This window comes from Ostrinia nubilalis, chromosome 26 (genome assembly GCF_963855985.1).
Source record: "Ostrinia nubilalis chromosome 26, ilOstNubi1.1, whole genome shotgun sequence".
Taxonomy (NCBI): Eukaryota; Metazoa; Arthropoda; class Insecta; order Lepidoptera; family Crambidae; genus Ostrinia; species Ostrinia nubilalis.
This window is the reverse complement of record NC_087113.1, coordinates 10,130,019-10,150,932: the sequence shown is the minus strand read 5'-3', so window position 1 is coordinate 10,150,932 and position 20,914 is coordinate 10,130,019. Positions and strand designations below refer to the sequence as shown.

Here is a 20,914-nt window from a genome sequence, read left to right as displayed (position 1 = left end):
CAGTCAATTTTAAAATGACCCAAAGTAACATAACAATTAAATTATAACATTTCAAGCGCATACAGCTTCAGTAAAATGCATAAATTACTAAATCTACGGTACAATCTTACCATACACACAACATTCAACGAACGAAGCTCGATGCAAACGCACGCACGACTTCAAAGTATTATTCAGCCACTGGGAAAGGAACAACCAACCGCTCACACTTTGCTTATTACATACTAGTCTATAATGATTATTAATAATTCATAAAAGTCACTTTTGACTAGCCAACATGATTTTAAAACAGGCTTAGCAAGATCCAACAACAATACGAGAATGTCATCCATGTAGAATAGATATGGTTTGAGAAAATTAAAACAATACCTCAAATAATTTATTAGGTTACTTGGGCTCATAAAATTTTCCATGAAACCATGCCTTTTTGTTTTATTTCATCAGAAACTTACTATGTACTTGAATATTTCTAGGTATTTTGATTCAATTTCGATTTGGCAATAGTCTTTGGTCATATCTAACATGGATTTCAAATTGCTCATATCCCAGATTCAGGACATACTTTGTGGAGTAAAAATCTTGCAAGTAATTAGATTGGGAAGTCAAAAGATAAGTAAATTTTACTATTAAAAAGAGATAAAGTGTAGGCGATTGACATTCCCCATTTTTCAATTCTACCAGTACCTGAAGTAATACTCAGAAGCAATGCGGCTTACTCGGCGAATCTTCTAGTGTATACTTCTTCTACTAAATAAAAAGGAAAATCAAAAACATAATTGGTAAAAATTTCATTGCATTGAAAACTGACATTATTTTTACGAAGTAGAATTTCTGAAGAAATGATTGTTACAGTAAATAATGGCCTTAATACCAGGCAATAAGTTAATTATTTTCAATGCAATAAAAACAAACAACATAGCAAACATAAAAACAATAAAGTGCTATAAGACATTTATAATAGCTTGTGCAAGATGAAAAACAAAACTCAATACATAGCAAACCTTTCGCATTCTTAGCACAAACGCAAAAGATTTCTATAAAAAAAAAACATTCACTAATAAATAAGCGGTAATGGTGATATAAAACAGGACGTCACGATGTGAAGCCACACACCTCGATCAAACCCCATATGGTAATCTGAGTTGAACGCGACTTAGCTGGCTGTCAGCGTGACAGCTGTCAGTTTGACAGCCAGCGGCCGCGCCGTGATAAAGCCTCACAGTTACCAAATGAGATTAGACCGAAGCAGGCAGAAGCTTGTCTTCAAATCCAGATTTCGGGACAACAATGATGCACGATTTATGAGTTAACAGCATACGTAACAATGCTTGTTTTGACAGACATAAATATCATCTGTGATGATACTAATTTCAATTCTTAATGAAAAAATGAATGAAATGCTAAACGTAACATTTCCCATGACAATTAAAATCTTGGTTTGTCATAGCTTCAAGTTGATAATGTTTTTTAAACTACATCTGAATTCGCGAAACATAAAAACACTCAAAATACAACATGCTAATCGACACAATTAAAAAAAGCGAACTAAAATCTTTTGACAGAACACAACATCATCTAGATAACTCAAACTTACGTGTCAAATTGAGGGTATGTGTCGATATTGAATGTGGCTGTTCGGGGCCCAACTGTATACCAACTGGTAGCCTGGGCACGACTTATAGCCCAGAATTACCAGCTGATATTTAGTCAATGCACCGCTAGTGAATGCTGGCAACATTAGCCAAAAGTCTTACGACATGGCAAGTGAAGTGTAAGTTACAAATGGTCATATTCGTGTGAATTATTGTGTGAAACACAAAACAAAATGATACTACGGGGTATACAATCAAAGTTTCGATTAATTTACAAAGAACATACATAAACAGTTTAGAAATTGAAAGAATCTGTCTGGTGATGGAAATAAAATTCCTCAAAAAATAACTATAAAAAAAAGAGATTCAATAAACAAACGGTTTCAACTACTACTAAAAATACACTTTCATTCTTATTACTAAACTAACTAAACCTACAAAATGTCACATAGTATCACCAATCTACAAACAAAATCATATCACTAGCTTACATAACTACATTCTCACCTTCCAAATTCTTACCTTGCTCTTTCAAATCATTGATCTGAGCTGTCTTAGTCTCCACCTGGTCTCCAAGCCTGGAAGCGGCTTGAAGGCCTGCCAAAGCTTCTTCTAGCCTAGAATTGAGCCTGGCTATTTCGTCCTGAAGACCGTGATTTTCTCGCTTTAGGTCTTCCATTTTGTTTCTGATCTTTTCGGTAGCTGCATGTATGTCTCTCTCTTTGTCTGAAAAAAAAAAAACAAGGTAGAGTTATAAAAAAGTTTTGACCTTGACATTTTGAGTTTACTGCATTTAAAATGTGCCTTTAAGTGCTAGTTTTATGAATCAGAAGTGGTATAGAAGAAACTGTTCTCTCTCCCTCTATTTATTTGTTCAAAACAAGTAACATTCGGCAAAATGAATAAAATGTTATGTAAATATTTTTTTTGTTGTTCCCTTCCTCTTAAGTTTGACCATTTACTAAAAACGTAGCCAGCCTGTAGACATATTTTTCTCAGAAACATCGCAGTTACGCTGCAAAGATGACATTCAGATGCGCTGAAGTACAACAGAAGGCGGGACACGATTACATAAACGAAAATTACTGCTCTTAGATGCACTTAGGGTATGAATAAACTATTTTTAACGTAGTTACATGATTTATATTTTTTGATACTGTACAATCTTCATCGTCATTAGGTCATTTTCTTTCCATGGCAAGAACACGAACCTCTCTAATTTTCTTACCAGAGGCAGAAAAGAGAAGACATTACGGGAAGAGTGGGAATAGTCCTATTCTGAACTATAGTCTGGTCTCTGAGCACGTAGAATTTTGTCCAATGACCCCAAGCTACCCATCTTTATCGCTCGCGCGTAATTATATTGCTGTCGCGACTGTGCGACGGGCGCCCGCAGTGAGTGTGTGAGCGCAACAGCAACATAATTACGCGCGAGCGATAAGGATGGCTACCTTGGGGTCATTGGACAAAATTCTACGTGCTTAGAGACCGGGCTTTACACGGCACAAAAGTTAATGTGATTAAGTTAAGAAACAAATGAATAAAGTAATTTAGAGTAGGCTGCCTATAGCTGCATCTGCAGTACATTCGTCTGCACATAGCTTTATGTACGACACAAAAATAACCATTGCATATAACTTCTGTAACTGCCGACCTTCGGTGTAAGTAAACAACAGCATTCTACGTAATATGCATCTTATTATACAGGGTGTAAAGGACAGGCTAGTAAAAAACTAGGACTGTTTACTGCTTATCATTATTCCTAATTCGACGTTTCTTGTCTTTTTCCCAAAAATGCAAGCTCAAGGTGGGAATAGTCCCGTCAGGGTTGGGAATATAGTATTAGAAAAAATTCTCCCTTTTGCCACTTTTAAATTAGAAAGGCCCTCTTGCAGTGGAGACTAAATGACCAGATGATGATGATGTTTTTTTTTAATCTTTTTTTATCCACAACGAGGAAGCTCTTGGCCTGTATCTCACCTGATGGTAAGTGACGATCAGACCGAAGGTGGAAGCGAGCTTCACCCGGAATCCTCAACCACGGAAGAACTGGCTATCTTACCTCTAACTGCCGGAACCCAATAATGCTGTTAACTATGTTGTTATGACTTAGGTAAAATAGTGGTAGCTAGCCAGGCGGACTTAGAACAAGCCCTACCACCAATCAAACCGAACAGAAAAATCTGCCCCCACTGGGAATCGAGCCCGGGACCTCTGCGTCTGAAGCAAGTGGTAGTCCACAGAGGCGGTTCTAATAACACTGCTCACCTAATTGGAACTGCTCCAAGACCACCTGAAGATTGGTCAAGGCCACCTCGCTTCTGCTACGTGCGTCTTCAGCTTCGCTCAACCTCGCCTGGACTTCTTCGCGTTGCTTCTCTAACAACTTGATCTGGGTTCTGAGCGTTTCCACTTCTTGGTTTGCGCGAATGCTGGAAAATAAGAGATGGAAGGATTATTGTTAGGATTTATAATGTTTTCTCATAGAAGACTAAGAGTAGACATTACACAATTCCTCGCTTCTTTTCCCATGATCTGTGGTCTGATCAATGGTCAATGGAGCACTGTCAAATTGTTAGGTTACGAATGACAGATGGCGATTCAGAAGTCAACATCAGAGTAGCATCGCATGCACGTATAGTTTTTGAAACGTCCTAACAACCCGGTATCGATAGTAGCGCCCTCTAGCAAAAGTCATAATTCTATGGTTTTCCAATGTGGCAATAATCGGAACTAACATTCCAGTATTGATAGTAGCTCCCTCCTGACAGTGTCATAGCTGGGACGGTTCAGTGTAGGTCATCTATATTTTAGTGTAAGTAATTTTTTTCTTGGGGGAGGCCTTTGTCCAGCAGTGGACGTCTTTCGGCTGAAACGAACGAACGAATTTTTTGAAAAATTAATGAGTGTTTTATTTATGAAGCTGCACTTTTGATACAAACGTGTGTATTTCCATACCAACTCCATAGAGAAACAGCGTTTTGATAGCACATGAAAAGTACCTCCATCAACCATTTTTGACTATTGACCTGCTATTCTCTACTGACCTGTTGCTAGTATAAACAGTGGTATTCTGCTTGGCCCTCTCCTCAATCTGGTGCAGCCGTGTCTGACACTCGGTCAGCTTCTGCTCAGCCGTCATCAGCTCTTGTGTGTAACTCTCTTCAGTCTCCACCAGGTGGTGTCGCAGTCGTTCCAGCTCCCTCGACGAGTTCTGCTCTTGTTCTGACAACTGGAAATGCAGAAGTGTGATATTAAAATACATTTTTACAGTTATTTAGAAACCGTACTTATAGTAATCACTTACGCCCGTATTCACAAACATTACTGTCTCACAGTGCGCGTGGATGCACAGGGTGACACACGAACCAATCACAGAGCTCTATTCAACGCTGCGCGTTAGATTTGCTGCTTCACTTAAGCAAGCATTGTTTGTGAATACGGGTGTATATGTAATGAATCACTCAATGACTGCTGCGAGCCTATAGTCTATCCAATATAGCTTGATTAGAATGACGGCTGTCAAACGAATGTGACTAGTGCTGGGTATGTTTCGTACGGTTCACATAGATGTATCGATAAGTTTTCGAAAAAATGATATAAAAAAATGCACCCAATTTTTCTTCATATCTTTATTCATAAAAATGACAATTATGATTTAAATTTAAAGACAGTAAAATTTAAAATTCATGTCAAGGGTGTACAACCTACGTCGTAGCACAGAATAAGTAATAGTACAGGTACAGAAGGATTACTCCGCAAGACGATTTAAATAAATGCGAGTCTTGCTGCGACGCGATAAAGTGGAATTCAGCTCGCACAGCACTACGTACCTACAATTTTATTCACCTACAAGTTTTGTCTCTTTCTATCGCGTGCCTCTGAACTCTTCTTACGCTGTTAGGGTTGCTGTCTAGTGAAAAAATAATTAATCTTCTTATATGTAATGAGGTACGTATGTAGCATTCATGACTCATACGCATTCATTATGGAAAACCTTGGGAGAGGCCTTTGTCCAGGTGTGGAAGTCATTTGGCTGAAACGAACGAACGCATTCTGAGCAGTAGATAGTCATGGTAGGTTAGGTTCCTATCTTAGATTAATTATTGGCTTTATTAATCAAAGGTTCCTATACTATCCTAAGAATTATTGATTACCTACATGGATAACATACCTTTCAGCATCTCTGGGAAGCGAAAAAAAAGATAAATCCGGTAGATTTCTTTTCGAATTTAAATACCCGAACGCCGCACAATATTTCTTTCGTTTTATGTCCATTTTTAAATAATACTTCGATCATAGAATTAGGTACGTACTGCAACGCACGCCAGGGTCCTGACGGGCGCGCGCGTGACACTCGACCGATATAATACCCGCCGGCGGGGCGCTTCGCTGTAGGTAATTATCGGATGTACCGCGCGGAGTGAGCCAGGCCTGGTCGTAGTCATTATCATCAGTGTTCTTCAGTGGTTTTTTCCTCTCGCTAGAGGGCGGTGGGCATCTCTTCTAGAGCAATGGTGCTATGAATACCCAAAAAATTACCGGTGATTGATTTTCGATGTTTGATTATTTAAAAATGAAATGTTTTTTGGTTTTTGATAGTGAACATTTAGAAAAACGTATAACTTGACTTAAATATGTTAAAAAATTAGTTACAAAAAATATTTGTTAAATATGTTAAACAATTAGTTTTAATTTAATATGACATTTGTCGATATGTCCCAACACTAACATTTTTGTAACTCGAGATAACCTTGTAGAGACGTCGTTAATACTCTAGCTTGATTTTTATAATTTCGAATTACTACTTATTGGTGTAATTTAACGCTGCATTTACACGAAATTAACATTTTTATTGGAAGCACTGTCGTCGAAAATATTGTTTGTAGGTCAGACGTGAATTATTTCTTGTCCGCCAATATTTAGCTCTCATTGATCGCTACTACAAAGTTATGTCGTTACTTTTGATGGCAGCTGTCATTCTAATCAAGCTATATTGGATAGACTATAGTAAAGAAGTTTCTGTATAATACACAGTACTAATCAATTTGTCAATAATGTTTATTATTTGCAAATGAAACTTTGGTGACGATCTTAAGTATATTTTAGCATATACTCGCTCTTATAAGAGCTGCGATACCACAGTATTGTACATGATGTGCTGAATAAGGTATATGAATAGAAATAAATAATTATGTTATAAATTATCTTTTCAGTAACACGTTATGTATGAGCAGCTAAACAAATATTGAATCTTTTTATGTATTGGTCAGGTTCAACAATTCGAAATAGTAAACTGTATCAAGATACAAATTGATATAGCTGATGATTAAAATCTTTGCTACATTTTGATTTTTTAAATTATATTATAATATTACCTGTACGTTTTCTGCTGTCAGTCTCTTGACCGTCTCCAATTGTATCGCTAAGCTCTTGTCCAGATTGTCACACTTCTCAGTCAAGACTTTAATCGACTCGCTCGCATTTAGCAACTCAGTTCTGAGCCCCTCTTGGTCGCTTGGGTTGTGAGTCAAATTCATTATAATCTCATCCTTTTCTTTCATCGTAATTCTCAGCCTCTCACAGTCAGAACAACATTCAGAATTATTCTGCAACATCCGATCTTTCTCTTCGATGACCCTTTTGAATTCGTTTGTATGCTCCAATATCACGTGATTCAATCTTTGTATTTCACCGTGATACTGCATACTTTCATTGTGTTTCAAATTCAATAAGTTGATCAACTCCGTCCTTTCAGTCGTAGCATTATCTATGGCCGTCTTGTACTCCACGCATACCTTTTCCAACTGTTCACACTTACCATTCAGCTCTCGGATTTCATTGTCTTTCGTGACAACAGAATTCCTTAGTTCGGAGACCTCTTTTTCTATTGTTTCTTTCTCTTGAACTAATCTTGCGTATTCGTCATTCTGAAGGCTGACGTTTTCTGTGACTTTCAATTTGTCGGCAGCTTCGACTATTGACTGATTTAGCTCCTTAATTTCTTTGTCTTTTGTTACTAATAGTTGGTTATAATCAGTTCCGTTTTTCTCTAGCTCTTCTAAACGGGATGTTAGGTTTGATATTTGAGAATTTTTGGTCGCAATTTCGTCGTGTAGCGAGTATATCTGTTTGGATATTTCTTCTTTTTCGCTCTGCAATTTCTTTAGCTCTTCTGAGGCGTTTGCAGCCAATTTATTGGCCTCGTTGAGATTTTGTTGAGTAGTATTCAGTGCTGCATTAAGATGTTCAATCTCTCCATTTTTGATGGCGACACTATTTTCAAGATCTACAACGTTTTGGTTTAAATTCTGCAACGTTACATTGTTAGCCCCAACAGTGGCGTTTAGGTTATCTATTAGAGTATCTTTCTCATTTAGATCTGCAATTAACTTATCGAATTCTTCTTCTAAACGCACTATTTTGGAATCAGTCGACGACAGCTCGGCTTCTATTTGAAGTTTTCTCTCAGTAAGATTCTTGTTTTCTTCTTTTAGTGCCAAAATTTCATTATTTAGGACTTCTTCTTGGACAGTCTTAGCTTTTAACTCTTCAAGTGTTTGTTGGAGTAAAACAGCACTCGAGGTATTAGACCGATTGATATTTTTTAATGACTCATTTTCAGATTCTAACTTTACCTGGTGGCGTCTTAAATTATTCAATTCAGATTTCCGTTGCTCAACCGATTCCAGTAACATTGAATTCTCATGTTGGAGAGTACTTGTTTTGTTTTTTTCCAGTTCAAGTTTATCTAAGACCTCTTTTGTAGTCGTCTGATTGAACATTTCTATTTCTTTTTCCAGGATTTTAACCTGTTCCTCTAACTTAATTTTATCATCTTCAATCTCATTTTTATGTTTAATGACCTCATCAAGTTTATTTTCAAGATCTTCTAATTTATGATCTAAAGTTACTTTCATAACTTCCAATTCTTTATGCTCATTAGATTTTTCTTTTAAAGCATTTCTTAGTTCATCAACTTCTTTTGTAAGTAGCACTTTGTCATTCTCTATAATATGAAAGTCTATTGCCAATTCCACATTTTTAGCGTTGACTGCACTCAAACGTTTTTTGAGCTCATCCACTTCATCTGTAGTTTCCTCCAGTTGTTTTTTTTGCTCCACATTTGCATTATGTTCTAGCTCTTCCACTTCTTTACCTCGAGTCCTACACATGTCTAATTCATTTAACATTGTTGTATACTTATTTCTTAAATCACTCAAACTTTCCTGTAGCACCACTTTCTCAGTCATTACTTCATTTAGTTCATTTTCTATCCGTTTAATTTCGGATTCAAATGTTTTATTCATTTTATTACAATCAGCTAATTCTGTTTCCAATTTTGCATAGTTATCTTCGTGCGTTTCACTTATGGGTTCTAATTTGGAGGTGTTTTTTAAAACTGCTATTTCAGTTAACAGAAAATCATTGTTCTTTTTCGCTTCGATAAACTCTCTTTCAAAATGTTTGACGTCGCCGTGGAGATAATCGTTTTCTGTGGCGAGATCATCTACTTGTGTTTGTAAATGACTGATATTTAGATTTTTCTCCGAGAGTTTATGTTCCAAAGTGTCGATATCTTTTTTAAATGAATGGACTGTCTTGAACACGCTTTCTAATTTATACATGACTACATTATCGCCAGGCGCGGGTATTTCCCCGACCAAATCGACAGGAAGTTCGAAGTTAACATACTTGTTGTACAGCTGAATGATTCTTTCAGGCTTAATAGTTTTATTATCTGAATTATCTTGACTTTCATGTCTATGAGCTAATTTGTGTTTTAACTCACTAATTTCCCGTTTCAAATTCTCTATGACACTTTTGGCGTTATCGTCAATATTAATTTCATCTAAATGTATCTGATTTGAGTTCCGCCTACTTCTCAAATCATTCAGTTCCTTCATCAGCTCATCATAACGTTCTCTTGGCACCATATTAGAAAGTTCAGTATTCTTTGTTGCTATTTCTACATCGTGTTCCAATTTCGTGACTTGTTCTTGTAATTTGAACACCTCTTCGTGTAAATCTTGATTTTCTTCTTGGAATTTTTCAGCGTTTTCCCTCAACAGACTGTGTATCTTTTCTAAATTTTGATATTTATGGTGAAGCGTGTCGAAATCTGATTTCACAGTTTTTAAACTCTCGATTTCTTTATCCCTTTCGCCCAATTTTAGTAGCAAAGTTTTGAGTTCAAGAGCATACTCATCGTTGGAGCTTTTCAAATCTTCGTGTTCTTGTTTCAGCACTTCGAAGTTTTTTTGCAGCTCTTTCTTTAGCGACAGAAGCCTTTCCATTGCCATTTGATGTTGGCTGTCTAAGTCTTCTAGGTTCGTCGTGAGGTTTTTGTTTTCCTCCCTGAGCCTGTGCAACTCCTCCTCTTCAGGTTTATGGTCGAAGGTATCTCTCTCTCTCATGGTGGATAATTCATTTTGTAGCGTTTGTATTTGTACTTGGTATTGGTTTTCGAGTTCATGGTCAAGGGGTTTCGTTTGAGGCGGGGGATCCCAGTACCAACTGGACTCGTCTTCTTTGACCCCATTTTTTCGGGAGAACTTCTGTAAAGAAAGAAAAGTAAACGTTAGTACCATTTAAAAATTATATTAAACTTATTTTATCACAAAGGGAATGGTTTTTGCGTAAACTATTCTAATAATTTTTCTCTTACGACACGTCGACTGACATGCCAGGGCCATGGTTAATTATACATGGTTAATAGTGAAACCAAGTGCTTTTAATGTTCCTTAATGGACAATCACGTTTAATCGTAAGCGACTATGTTTTTTACTACACTAACCGCAATATTTTTTCTGTTGGATAAGTCCCTCAATACAAGCAGTAGCTTTTAAATTTTAAACTGTAGCGTCTTTTCTTTAATATTTGTAGAGTTGCAATGTTCACCAAAGGACGCAATAAAATCCTATGTTACAAGTTTTAAACTGACACCAGGACTCGATCATTTAACCGTTTATTGCTCACGTATTAACCGCTTTCTCGTGAGCTATAAAAGTAAACCAAATTCAGTTCAATTTTAAACTCTAAAGCAAAGATTTAGGATCGGTATTAGATTTAGTGAGGTACAGTCGTTTGTTCAAATACACGATATGTTATCTACTCGAGTTTTTATGGCAATACTGACTCAGTATTGCATGCTGGTGTAGTCATTGAAGTTGGTGTTAGGGTAATATGCATTTAAAGTAGGTTATATTATAATACTAGGGTTGTTCAAAAAGTAATGAGAATGGGATATTTCTAGCCATCACAGAAATCTGAAAAAATAATAATTGGGGAGGTACCTTAATTCTTCACTAGAAACAGATAAAACATCATTAAGGTTCACCATTGCGTTTAATAATTACATTCACCTGAACACGACCAGAACAAACAAATGTAATTGTTAAACGCAATGGTGAACTTCTTTATTTTTTTTTACAAGTTTCAAGACTTTCAAGTGAAGAATTAAGTTACCTACCAGTATCCTTTTTCAGATCTTTGTGATGGCTAGAAATATCTCATTTTCATTATTTTTTGAACACCCCTCGTATTGGGTCTCCCCAACCCGTTTAGGCGTGGGGAGTTTACACTAAAATCCTCCATTTGCAAATTGGTAAGTTAAATAAGGACATTTCTCTAAATGAAATTGCATACCACAATACGAATTAAAAGAAAGCGCAAAACATATTAAGTATGCCGGTGAAGATACAAAAAAAAAACAAAGAAAAAGATAAGCAGAAAAATCTAAAAGGAAAACCACTCCATATCAATGAGTCATGTTTAATAATAGGGCAGAAGGTTTTCAGAAAACTACAGCTAGATATTTGGAGCTAACATACCCAGAAATGTTCAATGTTCACGAAAAGCCGTACAATAGACTCATTTTAAAACACAATGAAATCAAATTAATGTACGTATCTGCCAAAAGTTCACATTAAACTGAAATTATTAGTTTTTCACGCAAATAGGTGTACAGTCACCTGCCAATTTGCATTTAAAAAGGATACCTATCTACACCTGAAGACACCGATCCGGTTTGTACAGTCAGGTTTGAAAAGATGTTTAACAAAATAAAGGTGTTAAATAAATTCATTACCTATTTTCGAAGTGGTTCGTCGTTTTTTTGAACCCTCATAACTTGGTCAAGAACTACCGAAATCGAATCATTATAAAACCTTTATAATTTATGTATTTTATCAAAAACAGATTTGAAAATTAGGAGATCTTACAAAACGAATACTTGCCACTGATTCTCAGTCTGACGACGTCTTGATTAGATAGAGTTTTTATGTAGTATTTGTTGAATGCCCACTAAACTAACTTTAGAAACGTTCGTCGGCTTAATCGCGGGCTATTTTTAAACTTAACGGACTACGACGGAGAATCGTACACACTTTATTGAGGCGCACTGTACAACCGTCGGGCCGCCATTTGTGAAGTGGCGCGTGAAAGACTGATAAGAAGGTACGGGTAAGTGACATAACGCACCGTTTTTGCGTGCGCCTGAGCAAGGTGTGGTGGAAATGGAATTCATTGGAGCTCACTGGAGTAGTGGATTCAATTCTCCTTAGGGGCATTGCTACGTTTAAAATAGAGAAACACGGGTGGGTCTCAACGCGACATCTTTTATATGAGTTACATGTACTCACGGCTTGACGTTTCGACTGCTATGCTGCAGCCGTGGTCACAAGCAGAGCAGACTCAAGCGTGTTACTCTATTTTAATTGAAAGGAAAGCGAAAGTTAAAATCTTATATTGCTACGTTTATATGAAAGATATTTTCAGTATGTCATTGTTAATCGCATTTTATCGTACGAAAGATGAACTTGGAAGGTGAACTTGAAAATGAAAAAGTCTTTGTTGTCAACAATCTCTGAAATCAGAATCACTGATCTGATTATATCTTTTTACTGATAATAATAAGAATAATACGAGTATAACACTAATTTTAAAAACATTATTAACTTGTTTAAATCGTTCTTCTATCATTAAAACGGTCAGAAACAAAAAGGGGTCCGTCAAATCAATAGAATTAACGAACTCTACCCAGCACGGAATCTTTCATTTTGAGCAACCTGGTTGATTTTAGTGTCTAATGTCTTAAAATATCGAAAACAGATGCCAAATACTATTTACACTACGCGTGCTTCATCTGGAAAACAAACCCTGAACCTCTCGAGTCAAGAAAGTTTATATTCTTAAACCTTGAAACCTTTGGATCATAGAGTCATACATGTTGATATCACATCATCAAAGTACACATCCAAAGTTTACAAATGACGAAACCCGTACCTCTAGCATGAACAACTTTTGTCTTCGAATCGTTTGCGTATTCGACAAAATTCGATACTCAACCTTCGAATTAAACGATAACGTGACAATTTTGATTCTCAACGATACGTTCACAAGAAGGGCGCTGTTGTAGTTTCCGTACTAAATCTTTTGATGGCGATTCGAATACGCAAACGATTCGAACTCGAAAGTTTTTCGTGCTAGCTGTACAGAAGGGCTTTTTGGCTGAGACGTACCAAAACAGACATTGCGCAGTGAATTCCATAGTTCCAACATTGCACCATGTTTGAACGGTCATGGAACATGATAATTCCAGATAAGGACACTGATAAGATATCTTAATCCCTGGACGGTGTAGACAAACGGTATCTAGCTGGGCTAGACTTGATTGCAGGTAATTTTGAGCTGGACATAATAATTGTTAGGTGCATTTTATTTAAACTAATAAAAAATAAGAGGTTTATTTCTGCCAATTGTCCAGTGATTTTTTTAAATAACAATATAATATATTTCCGTACATTCACATATACGAGTAAGTAGTTCAGCGACAAAACTATCGGGTCTTGACGTTTGACTCGACAGACTAACGAGCATAAAGCTACTTGAGCGAGAAAACAGTTAAAAGTTAGTCGCTTTTTAGTTTAGTAAGTGACTATCGCAAGTCGCAACTATTCACAAACATTACTATGAGCTCTCATAGTGCGCGTGGACGCACAGGGTGTCACAGGAACCAATCACAGAGCTCTGTGCGTTTGATTTGCTGCTTCACTTAAGCAAGAATCGTTTGTGAGTACGGGCGTATATCATGGATTTAAGATAGATTATGTTCATTGCCCACCAAACAACTGACAAATCAAATAAATTTTAATACAAAACCAAAACTGCACAATTTAGGTAGCCTTGTAACTAGAAAGCAATTTCTTCCGGACAACCCAGAGAAAGGACGATATTTAAATAAATATCTTACATTCCCCCTGCCCTCTTATTACCGGAACTCAGTCCACCTTGATTGAAACATACGTCACACCGTTCCTTACTACCGCTGCGTGCCTCCACAATGGATCATAAAATGGCGGTTCTATTGGAAGGTTCCAGGCGAAGCCTGAACGCGGAAGGGAACGAAATCCGATCCCATTAGCCATTAACTATTGTTTATAGATGAAGTTTAAGTTCAAGGCATATTGTAGCAGGTGATCCGGGAGATTTGATGGGGATCGAGAAATTAAAGTTATAATACAAACAACAAACTGGGGCCCTAGACAAGTACCACTATTCAATAGCTGCGAAAACGAATCCCTGCACGGAGCAATATAATTCCGTAAAGAAAAGGAGTTCCGAAATTACATCTGTCACATTTTGCCACTAATATCTAGGGAGGCTTTTATAGATTGTACATATTAACTAGTTCTTTGACAATGTACCTTATCTATGGATAATGGTTATTTCTACTTTCATTTGTGATTCTCATAATAGTTTGCCCTTTTAATTATCTTTTTAAAAATGGGAAATCAGGGATTAAGATAGTGGAGCAACTTATGTCTTGAATTCGGTCGGTCCATCGAGTAAGGGAGCATCCTACACTTTTTCCATTAACAAATTATATCTAACGTTAGCAACAAATACAGTACAAATGAAAGTCACAGAGCCTACGCGATGACACCGCCACCTGCAGAGCCTTGACCGACTTGGGTTAGACTTTTCGTCCATCGCACGGCAACCACTGGGTTACGTAATAGCCATTGTCAAACGGTTTACGTTAACCGCTTGAACTGAACATAAAATTACATTTTTGCTTTGTGACATGAGGTGTGACGAAATGTTTGGAGGGTTTAGTTGAAAAATTAATAGAAATCTTGGAAATACAGAAAACATTGAATAAAATGGAAAATAATATAGCCATTAAGTTCTTGAAACTATTACTATAATCCGGGTCTCATCAAGGTGTATAAGTAGGCATTTACTGGAAATGTAAATGTATGTAAAAGCCACCTTAGTCGACATCTTTCATTATCTCACTCGGTCTCACAGATGTTAGGTGGTCCCATTTGCAAATGGTCACCCTCATAATTGTGACCATCTTGATTCAGGAATCAAAATAACTAGACCAACTCTATAACTAGTACATCATCATCATCTTCGGACGCAGGTTGGCCGTAGTAAGTACAATCTGGTCAGGTGGGGATTCTTGGATGGCTTAAACATGGAGTGCAGGTGCGGTTTTTTTCCCCAGTCGATGAAGCACCTGATGTCGTGCCCTGAGTGCTCAAGCAACTGCACTCAGGAGGATTTGATGAGTGCTACTAACAACGCTTGTGGCGGAGTTTTGGGCTGACACTGTGTAGGTTTGTTGTCGACACGAAAAGAAGATCATCTACCTATTTGACGTGGACCACGTTAAAGGCATTGACGAAGAAATGTCTGAAGCCACGATAGCCAAACGGTGAAGAGGTCAGACTAGCCGACTCGTGATCCGAGGAACGCGGGTTCGATCCCCGCCGCCGCGGACGATTGTGGCGAGCTTACTTGTAACACAAGCATAATCAATTTCAAAAAAATCAAAATTAAAAATATTTATTCAGTTTACACCACAAGTGGCACTTATGAACGCCAAAGTTTTCGGCGGTAGGCGTTAAAAAAGTACACACGACGCTCCTAGTTAAAATTCGCTTAAAATTAGTAATAATCACTATTATTACCTTTTTATAACGCCACTGTGTCTAAAATACGGTAATTTAGACCCTCTATCGTTTGTCGCAACTTTTATGGTGTGACACCATCGCAACACTGCACTCCTGTACCGGCTCTCCATCACACTGTCATCACATCGTCGTCATGGCTACACTATCTGACGTGCAACAGCTCCAATCGTCTCTTGAGGCATCGCTACATCAGCGCATGAGCCAGTTCGAGTCGCAGCTCAGGACTTCAGCGGAGCCATCATCGCTTGTTCAGCTGCACGAAGAATTCAAGGCCTTCAAAGAAGTCGTCCACGGTATCTTATTGCTACTACGCAAGCAAATAAGTGAGCTTTCCGGGGTCACGGACACTCTTGAGATGAGGTACCGAAGGAAATGCCTGCTGTTTGGAGGCATACCGGAAGACCCCAAGGAGCAGACCTCTTCGGTGATAGTCGGCATACTGAGGGATCGGTTCGAGATGAGGGACTTGACAGCTTCTCAGTTCTCAGCATGTCACAGGCTAGGAACTGCCTCTAAAGACCGCACACGACCTATCCTGGTTCGCTTCGCTGACCATCCGACAAAGACTGCAGTTTGGAGGAAGAAAACTGCCTTGAAGGGGACTCCTACGGTGTTATCAGAGTTCCTCACGCGTAGGAGGCAACAGCTTTTTATAGAAGCACGCAAGCGGTTCGGCATAACAAACTGTTGGACGTTGGATGGCAACATTTACGCCAAGCTGCCCGACGGCACACGTCGGCATATACATAGTGAGGGCGATTTGGATTGTGCCAAGCAGCCAGCGTCAGCAGCCCCAGCGAGAGAGAGCCCCGTGACTACGGAGAAGAGGAACAAGATCGGTTCCACCGCGTCAACGCAACGCTCCAAACGCACGGTCACCAAGCAAATCTCCGGGAAGTGATTACCCCACAATAGCGCGTGCTCACTTGGCTGTCTTTGGAGGTACCTTTACCCACTTTTGCACATTCTAAAATTCATCTCTGTTTACATCACTCACGAACTTTTTAATTTCTCAATTTTTCTTTCTAACCTCTTTCTTGCAATATCTGTCAAAGTGTCAATTATGACATTCTTAGCTTCGTTCGGAAATGTACTATTTATTTTTTAATGTTTTTTTTTTCTCTATTTTACTTTAGGTTTCTGGAACAGCAGAGTAAAAACTATGATGACCTATTGCGTTTCGTTTCACACGATCCCGTAATGCTTATATTTGTTAATTTCTTTTCTTGATTTCTTTTTTTTTTGTCTGTTTTTATTTTTTTCCATACACGGTGTATGTGTGTGGGTCTGGTACCTCCAACCTTAAAAATAGATGTGTTTTTTTAATTAATTTTGTAAGCCGGCAGGCCAAAGTGCTGTGTTTAAATATTTTGATTATTTATCGCTAGTTAGTGCCATATAATATTATATTTATCTTATTTTTATGTATTGTATTTATATATGGATGACGAATCATTTTACTCTGCTCATGATTCTCTTTCAACTGAAGATGAATCTTTTCATGACATTCTTACCCTCAAAGATACTCTATCTCATAAGTTCTCTAACACTAAGCGATTTCTCAATGTTTGCCACATAAACGCACAAAGTATTCCTTCCCACTACTCTGATCTTCTCGACTCTTTTTCCATCACTAATCTTCATGCTGTCCTCGTTTCTGAGAGCTGGCTCAAACCTTGCCTCGACTCCGCGGCCTACGCTCTTCCTGGTTTCATTCTTATAAGGAATGACCGCACTGGTAAAGGTGGTGGCGGTGTTGCTATCTACCTTCGTAGTGACATCCCATATAGGGTGCTGTGTATGTCACCGTCTCCCTATAGTGCGACGGGCAAGTTTATTTTCATCGAAGTAAACGTGAAGGGCGTCAAGGCTGTCCTTGGGGTGGTGTACTGCCCCCCTGGGGTGGACTACCTCCCCGAGCTCGAGTCTGCTTTAGAACCGATTTCCGCGGATTACATGCATCACTTAATTATGGGCGACTTCAATACCAATCTTCTTGTAAATTCCTCTTCTTCTACCAAACTTACCTCATTGGTCACTTCCTTGAATCTCTCTATCCTTCCGTTACAAGCCACCCACCACAATATTGATTCCCCTGACACCTTACTCGACCTTGTAATCACATCCGCACCTGACAGTATTATTGCGTATGGCCAGTGTCCTGCACCAGGTTTCTCACGACACGATCTTGTTTACGCGAGCTACAGGCTACACACTAGCAAACAGAAACCAGAGACCGTGCTTATGCGTAGTATGTCTAAGGTGGATGCAGACGCCATTAGGCGCGATGCAGCCTCACTCGACTGGGATCCAGTTGTGTCTGCAACAACTATCGATGACAAGGTCGCCGTCTTCAACTCCAATCTACTAACCCTCTACGACGTGCACGCGCCTCTGCGGCTTGTGAAACTTAAACGTCCTCCTGCACCATGGATCTCGAAGGGTGTGCGTATGGCGATGACTCGTCGAGACAGGGCCTTCCACATCTACAAACGTGACCGCTCTGATATCAACTGGAGCAAATACAAAACGGCTAGAAACCGCTGCAATCAAGTGGTGAGATCTGCCAAACGTCGTCACATCCATGACAACATTATCGATGCCTCTTCAGCTGATGTATGGAAGTTTCTCAAAACACTGGGTATCGGTAAAAATCCTACAAAGCTCACCCACTCTTCTTTCTCTGGCGATGACCTCAATACTCATTTTTCCTCTGCTTCCATACTGGATCCACTCATTAGATCACAAACCATCTCTGAGGTAACTTCCACAGCTCTTTTGGTTCCAGAAGTATTTGTTTTCTCTGCGGTGTCTGGTGATGGGGTCAGGAAAATTATCCACTCCATAAAATCCAAAGCGGTTGGCGTCGATGACATCAGCCGTACCATGATCATTATACTCCTTGAATTCCTACTTCCTTTCATTACTCACATTATAAATTTTTCCCTATCCTCTGGCACATTTCCTCGTATCTGGTGCAAAGCTTTTGTCACCCCTCTTCCCAAAATTCCAAATCCTGCCACATTAAATAACTTTAGGCCCATATCAATACTACCTTTCCTTTCCAAAACCCTGGAGGCAGTTGTTCATTCTCAGCTGTCTAGTCTCATTTTCACCAATAACCTTCTGAGTCCTTTCCAATCCGGTTTCCGTCCGGGTCACAGCACCAGCACCGCATTACTCAAAGTAACGGAAGACATCAGGATGGGAATGGAGCATGGCCAACTTACCTTACTGGTGCTTATCGATTTTTCCAACGCCTTCAACACAGTTGATCATGAAGTCCTCCTATCGATGCTATCCCGTTACAATTTGTCACCGGTTGTTATGGATTGGTTCGCCTCTTACCTCTGCGGGCGCCAACAGGCGGTACGCATTGATAAAACTGTTTCCCACTGGCGTGACCTTCTGACCGGTGTCCCGCAGGGTGGCATACTTTCACCTTTACTTTTCTCTATTTTTATTAACTCTATTACCCACAATATTGGCTCATCTCACCATCTTTACGCCGACGACCTTCAATTGTACCGACATTGTCACCATGATGAAATTGATCAAGCAGTACAGTACATAAATGACGATCTGGAACATATCAGAAAATGGTCGAGTCGTTACGGGGTTGCTGTAAATCCCAACAAATGCCAGGCAATAATTGTGGGTAGCCAGCGTCAACTTCGCCGCTTAAATATGGATGATGTCACCTCTGTCAATTTTGATGGGGTTGATATCCCATACTGCTCGTCCGTCAAAAATCTCGGTCTTTATCTAGATTCTAGCCTCAGCTGGACAACTCAAGTATCTGAGATAAGTCGGAGGGTCATCGCCACATTGCGTTCCCTTTGCAGACTGAAATACTTCCTTCCAATTAAGACCAAAATCTCCCTTGTCCATACCCTTATTCTTCCGGTCATAGATTATGCTGATGTATGTTATCCTGACCTAAACCAAATTCATGTCAATAAGCTAGACCGGCTCCTCAACAACTGTATCCGGTTTATATTCTGCTTGCGCAAATATGACCACATTTCATCATTCCGGTCTAAGCTTCAATGGTTACCTATACCTTTTCGACGAAAAGTCAGAATCCTTCTAACACTTTTTTCAATCTTAAACAATCCAAATTCTCCTTCTTACCTAAAATCCCAATATACGCTCCTCAGTTCGACTCACTCTCGTCAACTACGTTCCTCTAATACGCTTCTTCTTTCCACTCCTTCTCATCGTACTGGTTTTCTTTCCAACTCTTTTCTTCTACATTCCATTCGTCTTTGGAACGGTCTCCCTGAAAACGTCAGGCAGGCTCCCAGCAAGTCCACCTTTAAATTCCATGTGCGCAAACATTATCTCGCTGGTGTTTCATCTTCATAATTTCTGTTCAACCTCCTTTTTTTTCCCATTTTTTTTCCCTTCTCTCTTTTTTTTGTCTCCCTTTGTCATCCATCCTATTACTATATATGTATGTGTCTATGTATGTATTCATATGTTATTTATGTAATTATATTTCTTCTAAATTCGTAATTATTCTATACCGCCTACTTTATTTTCAGTTTGGCCCTAAGGTTGACTGGCAGAAAATGTCCGAAAGGCATTAAGTCCGCCTTATGTACACCGTTCTATGTGCATATAAGTTTTAAATAAATAAAAAATATAGCAAATAATAAAAAGAAAAGGTCCCCTTACGGGGCACTTTACATGTCTCCTTATCTTTTGGGCCCTACCAGCGCTTCGAGACAAATTATGGCGTAGTGTTGAGAAGAAACGCCGGAACAAACTCAGTCACCAATTATTGCCAGAAATTATCTAACGGTAAGAATAACCAAATTCCAAGTACATCAAATGTGTGCAGACTGAACTGACCACGCATCCTTGTCATCAATTTAGTCTCGAACTTTGTAGTACCCTTTGGACATAAGGGTATTTTTTATATGTAGCTTGCCACGAGGGGTTAACGGGGGGGTTATTAGTAAAAAAACCTGATCCCACACTTATTACTAGATAGTTTACTTGTACATACTATTTTTAAACGGTATTTATTCAACTGCATAAATGAGTGTCACGTACATGACATAACACCTGATAATGTCATTAGACAAGGACCTTATAAGGTGAGATATATTCAAACATATGTTCTAGTTCGAGTACAAATTGACAATTGGATTTATGCTGTTATAAAAGTGAGATTTATAATGTCAAACTAGTCTATTACTAGTCTAGATAAGGTGTGAATGTTTTAACTTCTTTTGTCAAGCAAAAGTACACAGTTAATGCGCATCAAGGTAAACACTATATCTATGTAATTGTAATAGGTTGTATTTTGCATTAAAACATAGTCTGATA

General features: G+C 38.6%; 1 protein-coding gene across 1 annotated transcript in view; it reads right to left on the bottom strand.

The window, feature by feature from the left end:
• The window catches only part of LOC135084446 (thyroid receptor-interacting protein 11-like), a 70,164-nt gene that overhangs the window by 6,350 nt on the left and 42,900 nt on the right, over window positions 1-20,914 (bottom strand). Inside the window, exons 3-6 of the mRNA XM_063979229.1 lie at window positions 6,971-10,150; window positions 4,640-4,824; window positions 3,861-4,024; window positions 2,115-2,318 (exon numbers count right to left, since the gene is read on the bottom strand). Coding sequence (XP_063835299.1) covers window positions 2,115-2,318; window positions 3,861-4,024; window positions 4,640-4,824; window positions 6,971-10,150 — 3,733 coding nt within the window. The remainder of the gene's footprint in view (window positions 1-2,114; window positions 2,319-3,860; window positions 4,025-4,639; window positions 4,825-6,970; window positions 10,151-20,914) is intronic.